A 22,374-nucleotide genomic window follows, 5' to 3' on the forward strand; every position below is an offset into this window, starting at 1 on the left:
ACTAAACAGGTCGAAATGGTGCAATTAAAATATTTACGGAAAGGGATGTTACGAAGAAATGCAGAACCATAATGCAACAGAGAAATAAAAGAAAGGAGTTAAGAAGGCAGACTACTTGCAAAGTCCTTTGGTTTTAGCAGAGTCCTGTTATCCAAGCAAAAACATTGCCTTGGCTCTCAAGTCTGTTAAAATGTTCCTTGGTTGATGTTAAACAAGAGCTCCATACTAGATCTGGTTAGTCCCTTTTCTATGATATCAAAGGGGTGTCGCCCGAGAACAACTGACCAATAATCCAGTTTAAGGGATGGGTGCTAGGAGGTCACCAAATTTATGACCTATTCCCAGCTACAGTTTTACACTAATATTAATATTCTCCAATACGTGAAGATGGTATTCTAGCAACTGGCAGATTAATATTCAGAAATAAATTTTGAACCCAGGGATACCAAACACAGCGTACCTTTTGTCACCCAGGACAGCTTTATCACCCAGGGAAGAGACGGCTTTATCCCCTTTCCTATGTGCGAACAGTCATGTATGACCTTGATTTGTTCGGTATGATTTGTTCCCTATTCAAATGTATACCTAATATTATTGTGCCCTGTTCCTGTTGAATTCTATGACTTGCATGTGGAATTGTTACATGTGGAATAGACATTTTTTGGGATGCTCTGCATTCCTAGAGCCTTAATGGCCTTACAGGTCATGTGTGACGACTTGACTGAGTTGTCATTGTTTTACAATAGGGTAGAGGAAAGTGTTTTCCATGGTTCGTGGAAACGGACATCCTGACAAGGCTAAGTAGCTGTTTACAGCCCTGGACAAGTCTGAACGCTGGGTCTATTTGTGTTTTAATTAAGATGAAGTTTAAGTTACAGCTACAAATTCCAGTTTTCAGAAGGGAGGAGGAGAGGAAGAAGCTCATGAAAAGCAAAAATGGCTGTCACAGGTTCCATGTCCCAGTTGTGCACAATCCTTACAGTGGCATTTTCTGTCAACTCTCAAGAAGGGACTAGAAGTTGTGCTGCTCAGGAAAGAAGCAGACCTGATTTTGTCCTGGGTAGTACTGCATGTTTCAGCTCTCTTTGCTGTGCATGGGTAGATTTTTTTGGCTGTGGACTTTCTCAGCTCTGGTCAGTTGAATCCAGGAGATTGGGCCCTTCACCCAGGTGGTGTTTGCAGAGATGTGTCTGAGATGGGGGTCTCCAGATGTGGACTTCTTGGTGTCCAGATAAAACAAACTGAATATTTGTGTCCCAAAGTAGGGAACCTCAGGCATTTGTTGTAGGTGCCCTGTTGATTCCTTGGAATCCATTTTCCCAAATATGTGCCTTATCTCTCACTGCAGCTTTATCTTCACCTTTTGTACAGGATAAGGGTGGAGGGCATTCCAGTGTTTGAGTGGCTTATTTGCATGAGATTTATGACAGGGCAGATTGCTTTTGCAGGGTCAGTTCTTCCATCCTGCATTACAGCCACTGGCTTGGGTGTTGAAGCCTAAGTCCTGAGGGATAGGGGATTTCTGACTCTGTAATCATCATTATCCCCAAGACTAAAAAGTCCAGCTCCAGGAAAGTACCGTTGTACATGGAAAGCTTTTCACCTGACAGTGTATCATAGGATGCATTTTGGCCTTTTCTTCAGTCTGCTTTGGAAAGGTCTTTGGCTTTAAGTAGCATCAAGAGACAGATGTCGGCCTTAGTCATTCTGTTTCTATCCTATCATGTCTGACTCCTGGGTAAAAGGATTTGTGCAAAGTGTCACAGGGTTTGTTCCACCTGTGTAATTGCCCCTTGTCTCCTCCGGTACCATGACTTCGTTTTTTGTCTTTTCTTTGAGATTCCATTGTCTCTCCTTACGCACAAGTTTGTCTTATTTTGGTTGCCATTTCCTCAGCTCGCAGGAAGCCAACAGCAGCCATCAAAGGGGTGTGTATGCATGAGGCTGCTCCTCTACCACCTATGATTGGAAACTTTGAACGCTCCCTAGCAGGATAGATCAGACAGGTTCAGACACGTGTTTAAGATTTTACCACGGCAAAAGAAAACAAAAATCATAACCATAACATTTATATTGTAAAGCGCTGAGCAAACTGTAGGCGCTATATAAATTCTGTATAATAACCTTTTATCCTACTCTTTTTCAACTCCTTTCATCCTATGCCTTACATACTGTGTACAGCATATACATGAATTGCTTTCTCTGTCATCTTTCCTAAACACTGGGTCAACATTCATACCTTCGGCACTCCTCTCATACACAAACTGGCTGCAATCATAACTTCCACACTCCTCTCCTGCATATACCTCCCAATGGCTTACATTTGCAATGCTCTCCTGCACCTTTTCTCTATTTTTGACCCTCCATATTCCTCTTAGATACAGTCATACTCTGTGCACTCCTACATGTATTGCTCACTGTTTTATCTTAAGTAATACTCTCCTGCATTTTATGTCTGCTTTAATACCCTCCATACTCCTTTCCTAACCATAATTTAAATGTACTCTAAATTACAATCATGGTGATCATACAAAAAAAAGGAGTTTTCTTTCCCATTCGGACTCAACAATAAAACATTTGATCACTTGAACAGAGGTCCTTGCCCTTCTCCACTGTATCTAAAACTAAGAATGTTTTGGTTTGAGGTGCAATTTAACCACTTGCCTTCCAGAGGATTTACCCCCCTTCCTGACCCAGCCATTTTTTTCATTACGGCGCTGCGTTACTTTAACTGACAATTGCATGGTCATGCAACCCTGCACCCAAATCAAATTTACATCTTTTTTTTTTCCACGAATAGAGCTTTCTTTTGGTGGTATTTGATCGCCTGTGTGGTGTATATGTTTTGCGCTATAAAAAAAAAAGTCCGACAATTTTAAGGAAAAAAAAAACTGGTTTTGACTTTTTTCTATTTCGTCATAAATTTAGGCCAAAATGTCTGCTACACCTTTGCCAAAAAAAATCCCAATGCATGTAAATTAATTGGTTTACGTGAAATTTATAGGGTTTACAAATGGTGGTATATATACTGGGATTTTTTTTTTTTTCCATTAATTTTTACAAGTAATGGCGGCGATCAGCGACTTATAGCAGGACTGTGACAGACATTCTGACACTGGTGGGAACCGACTTGGTGTCACTGATATCCCCAGTGACATCAATACAGTGATCAGTGCTAATAAAAAACACTGACACTGTACTAATGGCACTGGGCAGGAAAGGGTTAATGTGGGGCGATCAAAGGGTTAACTGTGTGCTGTTTTACTGTGGGCTGTGTTAGTGCTTTACACTGTAAGCACACTGCTTTGCATTGTTCTGCTATGCAGAGCCATGAAAAGGATTGTGCAGGAGCTGACAGGGGAGAGAACTGTATTGTTTACATACAGTTCTCTCCCTCCATCGGTAATGCTCTTCGATCACCGGGTGTCAGCGAGTAATCACTGGGCGGGACCCGGTGATTGACAGCCAAGGGCACGAATAGCGGTGTGGGTAGGGCACGTGCCCCTTACCCGGAAATGCAAAATCACGTGTGTGTATATACACGATTTTGCGCACCCCTACTGCCCTGTAGCAGTATATCTTCTATAGGGCAGCGGGAAAGCGATTAATGTTTTTATTTTGGTTTCCATTAGGGTGATACACTCCTATTTATCCTGGTTACTTGTTCTGAGAGAAATCCAAATCTTTCAAAGGGGACGATTGCCTTACAGGGTGATTCCCCCTGTTTTCAGTCATTTCCTCTTGCATCTGTAGAACAGGAAGCGAAGGAATATGTCCCCTATGGTAAATGGACAGCAAAAAAAGCAGTGTAGGCGTCTTTAACCCTTCTCTACATTGTCCAAAACAAACCCGTTTTGGCTATGGATTTAAGTCAGCATAGATAGATATAAATATAAAAAAAAAAGAGATATATAGACTGATTCATACTCTGAATGGTCTAGGGTTGTCAGTGGTGTACCCCAAGGTTCAGTGTTGGGACGCTTACTTTTTAATATATTTATAAACTAAATAGGGTCTGGGATTAAAAATACCATTTCAGTCTTTGCAGATGACTCCAAGCTGTGCAGTGGAATAACGTCCTTACAGGATGTCTTCAATTTACAAGCCGACCTCAATGCACTGTTTGTTTAATTAGGCAACTATGTGGCAAATGAGGTTTAATGTTGATAAATGTAAGGTTATGCACTTGGGGGCTAAGAATATGCATGCATCATACATACTAGGGGGAGTACAACTGGGGGAATCGATGGAGGAGAAGGTTCTGGTAGATCACAAGCTTAATAATGGCATGCAATGCCAAGCTGCGGTTTCTAAAGCGAGCAAAATCCTCTCTTGTATTAAAAGAGGTATAGACTCCAGAGAAAGAGATATTATTTTACCCCTGTACAAATCATTAGTAAGACCTCATCTTGAATATGCAATTCAGTTTTAGGCCCCAATTCACAAAAAGAACATTGGAGAACTGTAAAAAGTATAGAGAAGAGCAACCAAACTGATAAGAGGCATGGAGGACCTCAGCTATGAGGAAAGATTAGAGGAACTGAATTTATTCTATCTTGAGAAGAGGAGATTAAGGGGGGATATGATCAACATGTATAAATACATCAGTGGTTAATATAGTGAACTCAGTGTAGAGTTATTCACCCTGAGGTCATCACAGAGGACAAGGGGCACTCTTTACGTCTGGAGGAAAAGAAATTGAATCTCTAAACACGGAAAGGTTTCTTCACAGTAAGAAATGTGGAGTAGACTCCCTCAAGAGTTGGTTCTGGCCAGTTCAGTGGATTGCTTTAAAAAAGGTCTGGATTCTTTCTTGTATACACAGAAAATAACTGGATAATAACATTTATAGATAAAGTTGATCCAAGAAATATCCGATTGCCTCTCGAGGGATCAGGAAGGAATTCATGCTTTGCTTTGGGGTTTTTTTTTTTTTTTTGCCTTCCTCTGGATCAACTGTGGGTGTAAAACGTATTAAAGCCATTGCCTAACCTAACAGTCCGGTACCTAGCTCTGTTTTTTTCAGTTGATGTGAGCATATTTCTTTTATTGCAAATTTCTTATCAGGAACTGACAGGATGACACTTTTGTTAGTTTTCAGATGTAAAAATACTGTTAGAATATTCATGCATGAATTTGAAAATAACCCATTGTTACCTGTCTTTTGTCTTTTGTTTTCTAGCTGCAGTCATCGGTTCTCGTCTACACCTGGCTGTCTCTCTGTCCTGTTTTGCTATGGCCTTTTATGTACTGTTTATAAAGTGAAATGGTGCTCCCGTCAACTCATCTCTATGTTGCATCCCCAGCAAATTGGGACCAGGAGCAAATAATAGAGGAACAGATGGAGTCATTGCAACATTTGACTGTATATATACTTTCCTGTTACTGCAGTAGTTTGTGGTGCTGGGAGTATAACACAAAGAGTATGATGTGGCTGGTTGGAGACGTTCTGTCTAAATGCTCTACGAATCCTTTTTTTTTTTTTTTTTTTTTAATCTGCGATTTGGTATAACAGGATAACAAGTTAATAGATTTTTGGACATTTTACTCTTGCAACGTTATTGACAAAACTGCAGTTGAATTATTTCCTTCTCTGATAATTTTAGAGCCTTTTTTTAGGTACACTAATTAGCTTTATCCATGCCTTTGTGCACTATGAATAATATTATTAAATATGAAAACACAGTTTGTAGAGCCTATTATGAAACTTATTTTTGCTAGGCGTGCGTGTAACGTTGGCCATGATGTACCTAATTTTAACTACTTGACCACTGGAAGATTTACCCCCCTTCCTCACCAGGCCATTTTTTGCTATTTAGCCATGCAATATACCCAAACTAAATTTATGTCCTTTTTTCACACAAATAGAGCTTTCTTTTGGTAGTATTTGGGTTTTTTATTTTTTTGCGCTCGAAATAAAGGGCGAAAATATTGAAATAAACAATATTTTCTCAATTCTGTTTAAAAAAATATCCAATAAACTCAAATTTTGTTATAAATTTAGGCCAAAATGTATTTTGCTACGTCTTTGGTAAAAAGAAAAAAAAAGTGTATATTAATTGGATTGCACGCCCCTTGAAAGCCTGAAAGTGCACAATTTCCTCATTTCTCTTCCTCACTACCTATCACGGTTTTGGAGGCCCTGAAATGCCAGGATAGCACACTCCTCCCCCCAACTGATTTCATTTTGATGAGTAGAAACCACTAGAAATTTAATAAGAAACCTATTTTGCAGTATTTGTTTTCTTTACCAAAAACCTGACAACTAACGAGATCTGCTAAATACTCACCGTTCCTGTTATAAAATTCCTTGGGGTGTCTACTTTTCAAAAAGGGGTCTTTGGGGGGGGGTTATACTATTCTGGAATTTCAGGGCCTCTGAAACTGTAATAGGTAGTCGGGAAGTATAATGAGGAAATAGAGCCCTTTAACCAGTTAAGCTCCACTCTATACCAGGTTTACTGCTACAGGGCAGACTTTCTGCGCAAAATCACATATATAAATGTGATCCGTGCTCCTGCTGTTTTTGCGGGTAGAGGGCGCACGCACCTGGCGGTGCTGTGATCTGGTGCATCACTGATTAGTCAGCAGATTCAGGCCAGTGATGTTCTGCCTGGATAGGCTGAGTAATCACTGCCCTATCACAGATCTTCTTGTGCTTCTGTTTACAGGAAATGATACAACTATACATAAAATGGCAACCGTCCCAACCTATAACCAGTAAGGTGCACATGGAAGGACAAAACTTAGTAGCCAGCCTGCAATATAACCAATTTGGCGCGTTAAAAACAGAGTGTTTTGCTTGCACACTTTTGCAAATACAAGCGTAAGCCACAGTCCCATGTCAAGGGTCCTCTGTGTACTATGGACCGAACTAAAATTTCCAAAATCTCCATCGTTAGCACATGTATCAATGCAGGGCAGTGCCTGGAGGAACCCACCCCTCCTTAAAGGTACAGGGATGCATGCGATGCCCAGCTATACCAAAATGACAGCAAAGACATCCAGTGCGTCCCTGCATCCAAACTGGCCAACTACACAAAAGATGGCAACTATGGAGGCTTAAAATATTTTAGTTAGTTTTGATACATTGCACGCAAAACTGCAGGGTTAGCAAGATCAGGCCTGATCTCTGCTAGCACTTGCAGGTAATTTTTTTTTTTTTGTAGCGGTTCGAGCAGTCCCTAGGTACCTATAAATTTAGTGACCGAAATGTACAATGAAAAGGTACTCTAGAGAAGAGGCCTACATGTTAGATGAGAGTGAAGGGGAAGCCTCACTGACATAATCAGGCTCAGAATACGAACCTGTAGACAGCAGTGGCACCCTGACAGCTCAGACCGATGGAGTAGAGGCCCGTGTTAAGGTCAGGCGTACCAGACCCCGTTCCCAGGTTGTTGAGATGTTACATTTGCATGATGTTTCTCATACGCAGCAGAGTACCAGTACTAATGCCGCTCTACCTTTTGATGAACTGGCGAACACCAGGGCCTAGTACATCCTGGTCTTTTTCATACCAGCACTGCAGTATCACTTGGTGAAGGGGTGAGTCCCATAAACTGGTGGGGTGGCTAGCACAAATGGTGTCCCACGGCCATCAAGAATTCGAACACAAACCCGTAGAGCCCATAGTGTCCTTCCGGATGTGCTTGCAAATTCTGATTGGCAGCCCACAAATTTTGCAGCACTTCCTCCATTCACTGCTCAACCCGGAATTCAGGTGGAAACAGCAAATGTAACTACTCCCCTTGATTATTTTGGAGCTGTTTTTCATGGAAGATCTGTTTGGATTGATTGTGGATCAATGCAATTTATACCCACAATTTATCGCCGCCAACCCGAATTCAAACTTTGCCAGAACAATTGCATGGAAACCTATTACGGTTTCCAAATTTAAAGTTTTTTTGGGGTCTAACCCTTAACATGAGCATTACAAGAAAAAAAAATTGCGGTTGTATTGGTCCAAAGACCCGATTTATCATATACCTGTGTTCTCTGTTGCCATGGCCAGGTATAGATATGAGAATATAATGTAATTTTATGTCGTCCTCGGGGTGACCATGAATTTGACCAGCTCCGCAAAATTTGGCCCCTCATAAATCACCTTAACCAACGATTTGCAGATGTGTTTACTTCCCAGCAAAACGTGTGTTGACGAGTCCCTTGTTAATTTTTCTGGCCGCCTTGCATTCAATTTCTCCCTAGCAAGTGTACCAGATATGGAGTCAAAATGTATAAGACCTGTGAGAGAGCAGCAGGCTATACATGTAATTTCTGGAATTATCCGTGGAGCCCCCCGGATGCCCAGACTACATGGGTGACCAGTGGCAAGATAGTGTGGGACTTGGTGTCAACCTTTTTCCATATGGGTACCACTTATACGTGGACAATTTTTATACAAGTGTGCCACTGTTAAGACATTTGTACAATCTTGGAATTGGCACATGTGGCACAGTGTGACCTAATCGCCGGGGCTTCCCCCAGCGGCTTGTAAGTACCTGTCTTGGAAAGGGTCTGAAAGCTTGCTTGAAAAATGATTAATTGCTTCTAGTGAGGCGGAAGGATGAACGGGATGTTTTCATCCTGTCTTCCATTCAAACAGACACGACCATCCAAATTTCTACGGTTTTGAGAAACCCCTCTGTGTCTACGATCATAACCGTAACATGGAAGGGGCGGAGTTGAGTGACCAGATGATGAAGCTGTACTTAGTTTTTCGTAAAGCCAGATGCTGGTACTTTACAAAGCAACTGAAAGAAGTGGATCCTTCCTAAAATTTCAGGAAGAGATCATAACGGCCGTTTTATATCCAGAAGGTGCAGTGGCCCAAACCCCCAACCCAGATGCAGTGAGCCGACTGCTTGAGCGGCATTTTCCTGATGCCGTTCCTTGTACCACTGCCCAAAAGTCACCCCGAAAAAATGTCTGTTGTGGCCATGGAATTAGGCATGACACCTGCTTTTATTGGTTCCTCCTGTCCTGGCCAACCTGGTCTCTGCCTCAAGGACTGCTTCAGTCGCTACTGTACACTAGTGGAGTATTGGTATAGGGTACAGCACAGTCCAGGACTACCTAACATTGTTCGTGACCCTATGTATATATGTGCCCTGGACTGTGTTGTACCCTATACTAATATTCCACTAGTGCAGTGCTTAGTGGGGCGCGCCCCTCAGGGGCGTCAAGGGGGGCGCGTTTGATTTCGGGGGAACATACCGTATTTTCCGGCGTATAAGACGACTTTTTGACCCTTGAAAATCTCAAAAGTCGGGGGTCGTCTTATACGCCGGTATACGTTAGGGTGGAACTTTTTAGGGGGGCACTAAGTACAGGGGTGGGCAGAGGGCTGCTGTCTCTTACCTGGCTCTCACGATGATCCATCCAGGAAGCGCTGCTCCTTCCGTCACTCCGGCCACTCCCTCACTCCTGTCGCTCGGCTCCGCCTCCTCACCGGTGATTGGTCGCCAGAACTGTAGCTCAGGAAAGGTACACAGGCGGCCAATCACGGGCAAGGAGGCGGAGCCGAGTGGACCCGCGAAAATCAAGTGAGGGAAAAGCCGGTAAGTGTGCAGTGCAGAGGTGCTGCTGCAACCACATATGCTGGCTGCAGCAGCACCATACTGCAACAGGGGTCAGCAAGTGTCATTGGTGTCAGTGGGAGGAATAGTGCCGCATCATTGGTGTCACTGATACTAATGATGGGGCGTTATTCCTCCCACTGACACCAACGATGGGGCACTATTCCTCCCACTGACACCAACGATGGGGCACTATTCCTCTCCCCACTGACAGGGTACTATTCCTCCCACTGACACCAATGTTGGGACACTATTCCTCCCACTGACACCAATGTTGGGACACTATTCCTCCCACTGACACCAATGTTGGGACACTATTCCTCCCACTGACACCAATGTTGGGGCGCTATTCCTCCCACTGACACCAATGATGGGGCGCTATTCCTCCCACTGATACCAATGATGGGGCGCTATTCCTCCCACTGACACCAATGTTGGGACGCTATTCCTCCCACTGACACCAATGTTGGGACGCTATTCCTCCCACTGACACCAATGATGGGACACTATTCCTCCCACTGACACCAATGATGGGACGCTATTCCTCCCACTGACACCAATAATGAGGCACTATTCCTCCCACTGACACCAATGATGGGGCGCCAATGATTAGGTCCTAAGTAAATGTTGGTGATCGGTTTGAATTCATTATTATTTATTGATTTTATGTATTTTTCAGTATCATATGGTTTGACATGTCCAATCAAAAAATGTTTATAGTTTAATTAAGGATTTAATTTTTTTGGAATTTCTAATGCACTTTAAATCTTTTCTGCTACAGTTAATAAAGCTATTCTTTGTTGTAAATTGATCCACATTTCTTTCTTTTTTTATTCTCTTATACGTTAATAAGGATACAGTGTTATGCAGAGGTGTACTTATAACAATTTTATAGACAAATGATACTATTTACAGTCGCGCGGGGGGCGCGAAATGTTTTCTTCTTCCTGGGGGGGGCATGACAGAAAATAATTGAGAAGCACTGCACTAGTGTATGGTAGTGACGGAAGCAGGAAACTGGCTATCGCATTTTGAGAGGCCCTAATATCTGCTCGTTACAGTTTAAAAAAAAAAAAAAGCCATACAAATAAAAAATAAAAAAAAAACAAATAGTTGTCGTCTTATTGGGTTATTGTTTTGTTAACCATTTCTGTTTTCTTTGCAGGAATACCATTCAGCTGCAGCACAAATCTGTTTATTCAAAAAACAAAAAACATAACATATATGCCCAACAAGGACCAGCGACATACTGGTACATCATTGGACGTTTAGTGGTTATACCAGGATGATGCCTGCAGCTGCAGGCATCATACTGTTATCGTTTTTCTTCAGCCGGCGATTGGCTGTCATGTAAAAGCAATCCTAGTGGCTAATTAGCTGCAGAAGTGCTTTTTTCAAGCAGTGGGAGGAGATGCCCCCCCCCTCCCGCTGCCTTCCTCAGCTTTCTTTGGCAGTCCCATGCCATCGGGGAACCTGAAAATGCAGTCCACGTGGTCAGCTGACCATAGAGCTGATTGGAGACAGTGTTTCTCAACCTTTTTCCAGTCAGGGCGCCCCGTCCAAGGCTTGGTTCATGTTACTGTGTGTCGCGGAACTCATGTGAAATCGCGCTCATTCCTGACACGCAAATGCTCTGTTCTTTAGGGGTACCCCATACATTGGCAAAGGGGTGTTTTTGGTGTGGTGCAATTTTAAAACGAAGGTCAGGGACGACTTTCCCTGTATATTTGCAGGTAAGGCAGCCCATTGAAATGAATGGACAGCCGTACACACAGCCACAGATGTGAACCATGGGGCCTGTATACCTGTGAGGTTGGAAGGTGGTAAAACCACGCAATTGAGCTGCTTTTACCACCCCCAACTGCTCCCCCTGTAGCTGCAGAAACAGCAGCTGGGGTTATACACATGCTGTTGCCGCAGCTGGAAGTATACCTCCATGTAAATGGAACTCCACTGCACACTGTTGTGGTGTGGTGATTGACACTGGGGTTAAACCAGGTGGTGAGGAGGGAACATATTTCCTCTTTACCACATGTCAAATGCCTCTGAGAAGTGATCTGAGCATAGATTACTTTTCAGAGGAGCAGCAGTTCTTGCTGCTATTACGAACAAGTCCTAAAAAGCAGTTTGGTAGGACAGGAATAGGGTCGAGATTAAAAGTAAAACACACACACATTCTCTAACTGAAAAGTTACAGTACCTTAGCTTCCATCACACAGCTGGGTACTGCACTCTAGGGGGAAGCAGAGAGCACAGAAGACACTCCCCTTCCCTTTGGTTTCACCTTGCTCAGTGTTCTGACTGCTCCCAGTGCAGACGTACAGTGCGGCTGGGGATGATCGGGAGCTCGTGCTCAAGTGACAGCCATTCTCCTCACGGCACCCCGGTTGAGAAAGGCTGGTCTAAGAAACCGGAAGCTACGAACATTTCATCACTTCGGTTTCGACGGATATAAACAGCGCCATTTTTAAATTGGGAAAGCATCTGATCAGACCGATCTTGGTGAGATTACATGATTTAAGGGCAGAGGAGATATCTAGAGTCTGATAGACCCCAGATTTCTTTGAAAATACCTGTCACTGCCTATTGTTATCACAGGGATATTTACATTCTCTGTGATAACAATAAAAGTGATAAAAATGAAAGGGACAGTGTAAAAATAATTAAAAGAAAAAAATCAAAATGAAAAAATAACAAAGCATCCTTGTCCTCTCGTGCGTGCGCGCAATAATGTACGCAAGCCTTGGCCCCCCCGTCGGTATGTAAATAGCGGTTGCACCATGTGTGTGAGGTATCTCCACAAATGTCAGATCGAGGGCAGCAATTCTAGCACTAGACCTGTGTAAATCTAAAATGGTAGCCGGTAAAGGCTTTTAAAGTGTTGCCAATGGATATTAAAAATTATATAGTTTGTCGCCGTTTAATGAGGCTTGCGCAGTTTTAAAGCGTGTCATGTTTGGTATCAATTTACTAGGCATACCTTTGTCTTTTATATCTTACCAAACAATTGGCCAACATATTGTGTTTTTGCGCATTATAATTTAAAAGTGCATTTTTGTTAAAAATTGCGTTTGAAAAATCGCTGCGCATATACGATGTGATTTTCCTCTGAAATTGTGATAGGTAGTGAGGAAGTGAAATTAGGAATTTATGCTCCATGAGGCTTTCAAATTGCCATTGGATTTCGGGCTACTGTATGCAGCTAGGCTAACAAAGTCTCACACACGTGGTATCTCCATACTCATGAGAAGTAGAATATATTTTGGGGCGTACTTCCAAATATACCCATACCATTTAATTGACAACTTTGTTTAAAAAAAATAAAAAAAGTTGCTGTTAACCAATAACGTGGGGGTGAGGGATCTTCCGTGGAATCAACATGCCTCTCAGCAGATGGCTTAAAAGGGGTCATATGAGGGTGTTTGTACTGCCCTGGGATTTTAGCACGTCAAGAAATGTGATTTGCAGTCAGAAAGTTAAAGCTGTATAAATTCCAATATCCATATAATGTTTGGGATTTTTTTTTTTTTTTAACAAAGACATGTAGCAAAACGCATTTTGGCGTAAATTTATGACAAACTTTGAGCTTATTGGATATTTTTATATGCGAATTGAGAAAATATTGGGGTTTTTTTTTTTTTCCAAACTTTTCGGTCTTTTTTTGTTTATAGCGCAAAAAATAAAAAACCCAGAGGGGATCAAATAGCACCAAAGGAAAGCTCCATTTGTAGGGAAATCAAGACATAAATGTAATTTATGTACAGAATTGCATTACCGTGCAATTGTCAGTTAAACCAGTGCAGTGTCGTATAGCAAAAAATAGCGTAAATTCCGTTGTCTATACCATAGTTTGTAGATGCTATAACTTTCACATAAACCAATATACATGTATTGGGATTTTTTTTTTACCAAAGACATGCAGCAGAATACATTTTAGCCTAAATTTATGACTACCTTTGAGTTTACTATAGATGTTTTTATAACAAAGTAAAAAAAATTTTTTTTTTCAAAATTTTTGGTCTTTTGTTTATAGCACAAAAAATAAACCCAGTGGTGGTCAAATACCACTAAACGGAAGCTCTATTTGTGTGGGGAAAAAAAGGACATACATTTCGTTGGGTACAGCATTTCATGACCACGCAATTATTAGTTGAAATAGCGGAGCTCCAAATAGCATAAAATGGCCTGGTCAAGGAAGGGGGGTAAATCTTCTGGAGGGCAAGTGGTTAAAAGCCTGAAGGTGCTTATTGGATTTTGAGGTCTTGTACTCTGCTAGACTGCCAAACAGTCTCTCACATGTGGTAACCCCATAGTCGGGAGAAGTAGCAGAATGTGTTTTGGGGAATAATTGCACATATACCCATGGCATGTGTGAGCAATATATAATTTAGTGTATTTTGCGCTCCTTCAGATGCACCTGACCATAAGACACAGCTAGATTTTAGAGAAAAAAAAAATTCTGAACCAATGGACTGCAGACACAGTACAGGAGATGACCAGAGACTGCGGACATACTACAGGAGGTGACCAGAGACTGCGGACACAGTACAGGGGATGACCAGAGACTGCAGACTTTTGAGGAGAGGGGGGTGGGTACTCGAATTTGACAGGTTTCCACTTCAATGGAGTTGGCCTCCCCATAGTATTGTGGAACACGTGACAGGTCCCACAAGACTATGGGGCTATTCACAAAGCGCAGCGCTTCTCGTGCATGCACAGTGGGCACCCGGCTGTGAAGCCGCAAGCTGTCACAGCCGGATGGCCACACTGAAATGCTGGCGCCTGGGAGAGAAGACGGCCACTGAAAGCAGGACCGAGGAACAGGTAGGACCAAGGAGCAGGTTTTTCTCCACAGTAGAGTCAAGTGGTCGGCCCGGTATTCTAACGTGGCGGCGACTCCATAAGATACACAGACATTTCCCCCCATTTTTTGGGGAAAAAGTGCGTCTTATGGAGCGTAAAATACGGTAAATGACAACTTTTGTGTTAAAAAAAAAAAAATTTTTTTTTTTTTACTTTTTCCAAAACCTTTGGCGAAAAATAAATTATCTTGACTCAACTCACCTCTAGTTTGGGGTGTCTACTTTCTACTACGTGTTTCATCACCAGGCGTCCTCACATCCTCTCTGTGAGGATGTCTGGTGACAAAACGCATAGGGCTGAGCCTGTGGATGTGATGTCACGACATTCCTGAGGCTGTCGGCATCTGTGTATGCTGGAGGAGGCTGGATACTGAGAACGCTGTTTTTGCTGGTGTCGGCTGGGACACTTTGTGAGTGCAATGATATATATACTTTTAATAAAAATTTTTTAATGATACTGCACCATGAGCTTTCTTCTCTTGATTCCCGAGTACTGCTATGATTATATGAAGAGGCGGTGACCATAAAGCGATATCCTATCCTTTGCTGAATATTCTCCTGCAGAGTATTGCTCCCAGAGCAGAAAGCGCTTATGCTGGTTTATAATTTAATCAGCATATGGCTCTGGTGAGTTTAATTTATCTGGTGGTGGATTTTTATCAGGGTGATATTATTTGGACACTGGAATTTTGATTTGAATAATAATTTCTGGTTAATATCACTAAAAGAAAAGGATCATCTGCCACTGGTGTTTGGACTTTATTTGATACACATTATTTATATTTGTTTTATATTATTTGGAATACATGGATTAGTTATATATTTAATATAGATTGTATTAAATATATATGAGCGCAAACCTATTATTTCACTGTTACATGCACCTTTCTGGTTAGGTTTTGCAGCTGTACACATATATATATTACATTTTTTTTTTTTTTTTTTTTTATCAGTTTTTAGGGTGCTATTCTTACTATCTTTGACCCTAGAGAATAAAATGGTGGGTGTTGCAAATTTTTATGTCACACAGTACTTTTGCAGCAATAATTTTTTTTTTTTTTTTTTTTTAAACGCAACGTCGACATCATTTTTAATATCCATAGGCAACGCTTTAAAAGCCTTTACAGGCTACCACTTTAGATTTACACAGGAGGTCCAGTTCTAGAATTGCTGCCTTTGATCTGACGGTCACGGTAATACCTCGCATACATGGTGCAATCAGTGTTCACATACTGACACGGGGCCGCTGCTTGCGCGCAAGCACGGGGGGACAAGGGTGCTTTAATTTTTTTATTTTTACACTGTCCCTTTCATTTTTTTTTCTTATCACTTTATCACAGGGAATTTAAATATACGCTGTGATAGCAATAAGCAGTGACAGGTACTCTTTTCTGAGAAAGCTGGTCTCTATTAGACTCTAGATATCTCTTCTGTCCTTAAATTATGTGGTCTCCGCAAGATCGGTGTGATCAGATGCTTTCCCAATTTAAAAATGGCTCTTTATATCCAGCGAAACCAAAGTGATGAAATTCTCGTAGCTTTTTGTTTCTTAGACTATAGAGATGATTGAGCAATCCTGCAGCTAATTGGGCATATGCGACTATGGGAACATGTTCCACCCCAAAAATGGGTGGTACATGTAACATGCTCCAAAGGTGAACTTGGCCTTTAACAATAAAAACTTAATAGAACAGTAACTCACTAAAAAGACAACTATTTTTGCTTTTTAATTTTTATTTGTTTTTTTTAACTAAACTTTCCAGAGTTTTAGGGTCTCTCAAAATGCGATAGCCTGTTTCCTGACTACCTACCATCTTTCGACACTCTGTACAGTGGGGCAAAAAAGTATTTAGTCAGCCACCAATTGTGCAAGTTCTCCCACTTAAAAAGATGAGAGAGGCCTGTAATTGGCATCATAGGTAGACCTCAACTATGAGAGACAAAATGAGAAAAAAAATCCAGACAATCACATTGGCTGATTTGGACAGAATGTATTTGCAAATTATGGTGGAAAATAAGTATTTGGTCAATATCAAAAGTTCATCTCAATACTTTGTTATATATCCTTTGTTGGCAATGACAGAGGTCAAACGTTTCCTGTAAGTCTTCACAAAGTTGGCACACACTGTTACTGGTATGCTGGCCCATTCCTCCATGCAGATCTCCTCTAGAGCAGTGATGTTTTGGGGCTGTGGCTGGACAACACGGACTTTCAACTCCCTCCAAAGGTTTTCTATGGGGTTGAGATCTGGAGACTGGCTAGGCCACTCCAGGACCTTGAAATGTTTCTTACGAAGCCACTCCTTCGTTGCCCGGGCGTTATGTTTGGGATCATTGTCATGTTGGAAGACCCAGCCACGTTTCATCTTCAATGCCCTTGCTGATGGAAGGAGGTTTGCACTCAAAATCTCACCAGCTCTCTGCAGGTCATTCACTAGGTCCCCCCGTGTGGTCCTGGGATTTTTGCTCACCATTCTTGTGATCATTTTGACCCCACGGGGTGAGATCTTGCGTGGAGCCCCAGATAGAGGGAGATTATCAGTGTTCTTGTATATCTTTCATTTTCTGATTATTGCTCCTCAGTTGATTTGTTCACACCAAGCTGCTTGCCTATTGCAGATTCAGTCTTCCCAGCCTGGTGCAGGTCTACAATTTTGTTTCTGGAGTGCTTCGACAGCCCTTTGGTCTTCACCATAGTGGAGTTTGGAGTGTGACTGTTTGAGGTTGTGGACAGGTGTCTTTTATACTGATAACAAGTTCAAACTGGTGCCATTGATACAGGTAATGAGTGCAGGACAGAGGAGCCTCTTAAAGAAGAAGGTACAGGTCTGTGAGAGCCAGAAATCTTGCTTGTTTGTAGGTGACCAAATACTTATTTTCCACCATAATTTGCAAATAAGTTCTTTCCAAATCAGCTAATGTGATTGTCTGGATTTTTTTTCTCATTTTGTCTCTCATAGTGGAGGTCTACCTATGATGCCAATTACAGGCCTCTCTCATCTTTTTAAGTGGGAGAACTTGCACAATTGGCTAACTAAATACTTTTTTTGCCCCACTGTAAATATGTGCCATGCTGTACCTTTTACGAATAGTCCATTAGTGACGAGTGAATGACAATTTATATAAATCGCACCACATCCCTGGAGTTTGAAAATGTTGAACTAGATAGTGTGGGATTTTCAAGGTGCAAATTTACAATGATAAACAGATTTAAAAACCACAATTTTTATTTAATCTTACAGAAAAAGGGGAAAGAAAGCGTACATAATTACAATACTGTAAAAACAAAAATTGAAGCTTGGCTGTATTGTTGCAGTAATTCCCTACAATACAGTCTACAGTATATCAAAAAGAATATAGATGAACGGAGTTATGACATACATCCACACAATGAACATAATCAAAAGTATAAAAGAACAGGTCTCTATTGTGCATGCGCAAATTGAAGCCAATGAAAACACAGCCAGATCTCTTAATAGGAGCAACACCTAAGCAGGACAGCTAAATTAAGGGTGGCAATACAAGCAAAACCACCCAGCCACAATGTACACAAGTCTGCCATCTAAGGCTTATATAGAAATGATGGGATGTTTCCCTTTTCATGGTATAAATGGATTTTTTCTTGTTTGATTTTGCTTCCGCTTTTCTTAACATCTCTAAGCCTCTAGATGGCAGACAGACTTTTGTACCTTGTGGCTGGATGGTTTTGTTTATATTGCCACCCTTAATGCAGCTGTCCTGCTTAGGTGTTATGAATCGTCTCCCGCCCGCCATATAGTAAAATGACGGACGCAAGGTGGTTCTCTCGTTCTGGGAGGACGTTATATGACGTCCTGCCATTCTAACCTCGCATGCATGGCTCCGGGAGAAATCGGCGGTGCACTGTCCCCCTCAGACACAGCGGATCAACGGAAAGAGCCGAAGATGTCGGCTCGGTCATGTGATCAGCTGTGTCCAATCACAGCTGATCACATGTAAATAGGGAAATGCCGGTTATCGGCATTTCTCTCCTCACGAGCTGTCACGCTGACAGCTCGAGAGGAGAGCCGGTAATCGGCATCCCTCAGAGGGGACATGTACACAGATCAGAGCACTGATGATCAGTGTGCTCTGATGATCTGTGTAGCCCCAGCAGTGCCACCTGTCAGTGCTCATCCATGCCACCTGCCAGTGCCACATCAATGCCACATTTCAATGCCTACCAGTGCACATCAATGGCACATATCCGTTCCCATCTGAGCTGCCTTTCAGTGTCACCCATCAAGCCAGTCAGTGCCACCTATCAGTGCCCATCAGTGCAGCCTCATTAGCACACTTCAGTGAAGGAGAAAAATCACTTATTTACAATATTTTATAACAAAAACTAAGAAACGTGTTTTTTTTTTTTAATTTTCAGTGGTTTAAGAAAAAATAAAAAACCCAGAGTTGATTAAGTACCACCAAAATAAAGCTCTATCTGTCACAAAAAAATTCTAAACATTTCATATGGTTATAGTGTTGCATGACTGCGCAATTGTCATTCAAAGTGCAACAGCGCTGAAAGCTGGAAATTGGCCTGGGCAGGAAGGGGGTATAAGTACCCTGTAGGCTAGTGGTTAAGAGATCTGGCTGTGTTTTCGTCGGCTTCGGTTCGTGCATGTGCAATAGAGACCTTGCACATGCGCAGTTTTATGTCGGACCTCCACACCCGGCCCATTACGTCACGTCGGCTGGCGTGGAGGGTATAAAATAGGGCGGGGATAAAGATATGGCCCTTTGGCTAATCAACTGTGCACATGAAGGGATCTCTCGAGACGTTTTGAGACCCCCTGGAGGTAATTTGAGAGACTTGTGTTGAGGGGAGGGCTTAAGGAAAATTGGTGAAAATGGTCACCTGGGTGATTCTGTATACTGCATTGTTCTGAGTAGTTTGATTTTTACAGCTAATATTCAATGAACTTGTGCCCACTCCTGACATCTAGTGGCTAAATTGTATATCAACAATTTGAGTCATTTTTTTTTTTTAATTATTTCAATTTCACTTGACATCACCTGGTTTTGTCTCTCCCTCTATTTGATTCACTTTTTGCCCCATATTGGTAAAAATTAAATTAATTCATCTGTGCTTATTTATACCTATGTTTATGTTTCAATATTTTTATTGAGAAACAAGCATATTAAAGCGTAAAACAAGATGGCAAACAATACAAGAGAAAAAAAAAGGGCCCACCCGCATGGTGGAACAAGATGTAGAATCATAATCATAACACTGGTAGGTACATAAAAAGATTAGCAGATAATAGCATTACAATTCACATAAAAAATGTCAAAGCCATCAAAACATACAGGTTTCATAGATCAATAAACAAAAATTAAACCAAAAATAACAGAAAGAAAAAAAAATGTTTCAACAAATAGTAGAAAAAAAGAGGAAGAGAGAGACGAAAAGGAAAGTACTCTTAAGTGAAAGAAAGATTAAAAAAAAAAAAAAGAAGGGGGGGGGGGGGTGTCAGCTGCCAGACACTCACGATACAGTAATATATTTAATCCAAGGATCCCAAGTCCTCTCAAATCTAGACACATCATCAGTGACGATACTCATCAGTTTATCATTAACCATTATCCAGCTGAGTTTTTGTTTCACTCTATCCAGTGGGATCAAGGATTGTTTCCAACTCCTAGCTATGGTAATGCGAGCCGCCAATATGATATATAAAATTAATTTAATCGATTTTTTTGGGAACATCAGAGGGTAGTATATTAAACAAGGCCACTTCCGGTGATCTACGGATATTAATTCCTGTCACTGAGTAAAGAAAATTAAATATGCGGATCCAAAACCTACTCACGACTGGACATTTCCACCAGACGTGGAACATGGTACCCTCTTGACCACAGCGTCGGAAACAGCCAGATGAAACAGAAGGATACATTATGGCTAGGCAAGCAGGAACCAAATACCATCGAAGTAGCGTTTTGTAGTTAGATTCAACAAGATCAGTGTTAATCGAAATCTTCGATAGGGCATGGGCCGCAGTCCGCCAGGTATCCAAATCTAATGAACTATTTAAATCCCATTCCCATAGAATCATGTAAGATAATTTAGTTAGGGGATCAACCAACAAGGCATAAACAATGGACAAGGGACCTCGCATCATCCCACTTGCCCCACAGGAGACCTCAAGGGAAGTAAGCGCAAAGGGTTCTGCGAGTAGTCTAAGTTTGCTATCAATAAAAGAGCGAAGTTGATGAAAACGAAATATCTCTCCACGAGGCATCCCACAAAAATTCACAAAATAATGAAGAGACCGAGGGCGAACCCCATCCAAGTAATCCCCAATACGTAGCAACCCCTTATTAATCCACCATTGGAACCTCGCGAAAGATAAACCCGGGGCAAACTCAGGATTACCAAACACCGGAGCCAACGGGGTATGCGGAGAGAAGAAAGGTTTACGAGCTCGCCATCTATCCCACACTGACAATGAATAGGATAGAGTAGGACACAAAATAAGAGGGCGCAATCTACTGGGAAGCCACATAAGAGTACCAATAGCATATGGATGGCACGAAAGAGCCTCAATCCCAACTCATTGGGGTACATACCCCCTGGCCGTAGTACAAGATAGTTGTGCTATTTGGGCCGCCTGAAAGTATGCGAAAAGATTAGGGAGTCCCAAACCGCCATGCCTCTTCAGAGAGAACAAGGTACATTTGTTCAGCCTAGGGCGCCTTCCCCTCCATACAAATCTGGAGACTGCAGCCTGTAGTAAGACTAGTTCCCGTTTGGGAATCAGAATTGGTAACATCCTGAAATAGTATAATAATCTAGGTAGGAAGGTCATTTTAATAGAATTAATTCTACCAAACCAGGAAAGTAAAAGATCCTGCCAGGCTAATAAGTCATTTTTAAGTCGTTTGAAAAGCGGGAGATAGTTAGCCTGGTATAGCGTCGATAAAGATTTCGTAAGGAGAATCCCCAGATAGGGGAGAGAATCAGGGGCCCACTGAAAATCAAAGTTTTCCCGGCAGTAGCAAACCTCTGAATCGGGTAACGAGATATTTAAAGCAACAGTTTTTGAGGAGTTGAGCGTAAGACCGGAGGCCTCAGAAAACCGATGAAACAGATGGAAGAAACCAGGCAGAGACGTGCGAGGATTAGATATGTACATAAGAACATCGTCGGCAAATAGGGCGCATTTATGAACCCTTTGACCACAGGTAACACCCGATATAGTGGAATCAGCGCGAATAGCAATCGCAAGAGGTTCCATCGGCAACGGAGAAAGAGGACATCCCTGTCTAGTTCCTCATTCTATCGAATAGAAACTTGAGCTGACGGAGTAGAATAGAGGGCCCGCAACAGCGTAGTAAAATAAGGGCCAAACCCAAACCTATCCAACGTTCTAAACAAATAGTCCCCGGACAGACTGTCGAATGCCTTCTGAATAGTGGATAGTGACAGTAGTAAAATTTCCCTTTGCGACGATCCATCCCAATTGGACTGCACAGCTGACAGCAAAGCTATAGTCCGCCTAATTTGGTCCGATGTTTGTTGACCACTTATGAATCCTGATTAGTCATCATGAATGTAGAAAGCCAAGAAATTATGGAGCCGTAGGGCCAGGATTTTAGTAAGAATCTTTAAATCACAGTTAATTAAAGAAATAGGCCGGTAATTGGAGACCATAGCGGCATTCTTGAAAGGCTTGGGAATGACACTAACGAATGCCTTATTTTCCTATGGGAGAACCACTCCCCCCTCCCGCAAATAATTAAAGTACAGGGCCATATGGGGTATCAGAATGTCCGGGAAGCTTTATAGTAATTATTGGGAAGACCATCCGGTCCCGGGGCCTTATGAGAGGCCAGGGATTTCACCGCATTCCCAACTTCTTCACAAGAGATAGGTTGTTCCATTAGCTCCCTATGAGCCTCCCGGAGGGGGGGAAATGAGA

The 22,374-nt window shown here is 42.0% G+C and overlaps 1 protein-coding gene across 2 annotated transcripts in view; it reads left to right on the plus strand.

Annotated features, from left to right (window-relative positions):
- Nucleotides 1-22,374, plus strand: part of TMEM167B (transmembrane protein 167B) — a 186,495-nt gene that overhangs the window by 81,530 nt on the left and 82,591 nt on the right. Inside the window, exon 3 of one of the 2 annotated variants that reach the window (XM_089686475.1) lies at nt 5,183-10,386. The exons of the other annotated variant lie outside the window; for it this stretch is intronic. Within the exon in view, the coding sequence (XP_089542601.1) occupies nt 5,183-5,265 (83 nt within the window). The 3' untranslated portion in view covers nt 5,266-10,386. Of the gene's footprint in view, nt 1-5,182; nt 10,387-22,374 lie in introns of those variants that run through there. 2 annotated transcript variants of the gene reach the window in all.

Source organism: Staurois parvus, unplaced genomic scaffold (assembly GCF_062004578.1).
Source record: "Staurois parvus isolate SC_StPar_1 unplaced genomic scaffold, SC_StPar_1.0 ptg000399l, whole genome shotgun sequence".
Classification (NCBI taxonomy): Eukaryota; Metazoa; Chordata; class Amphibia; order Anura; family Ranidae; genus Staurois; species Staurois parvus.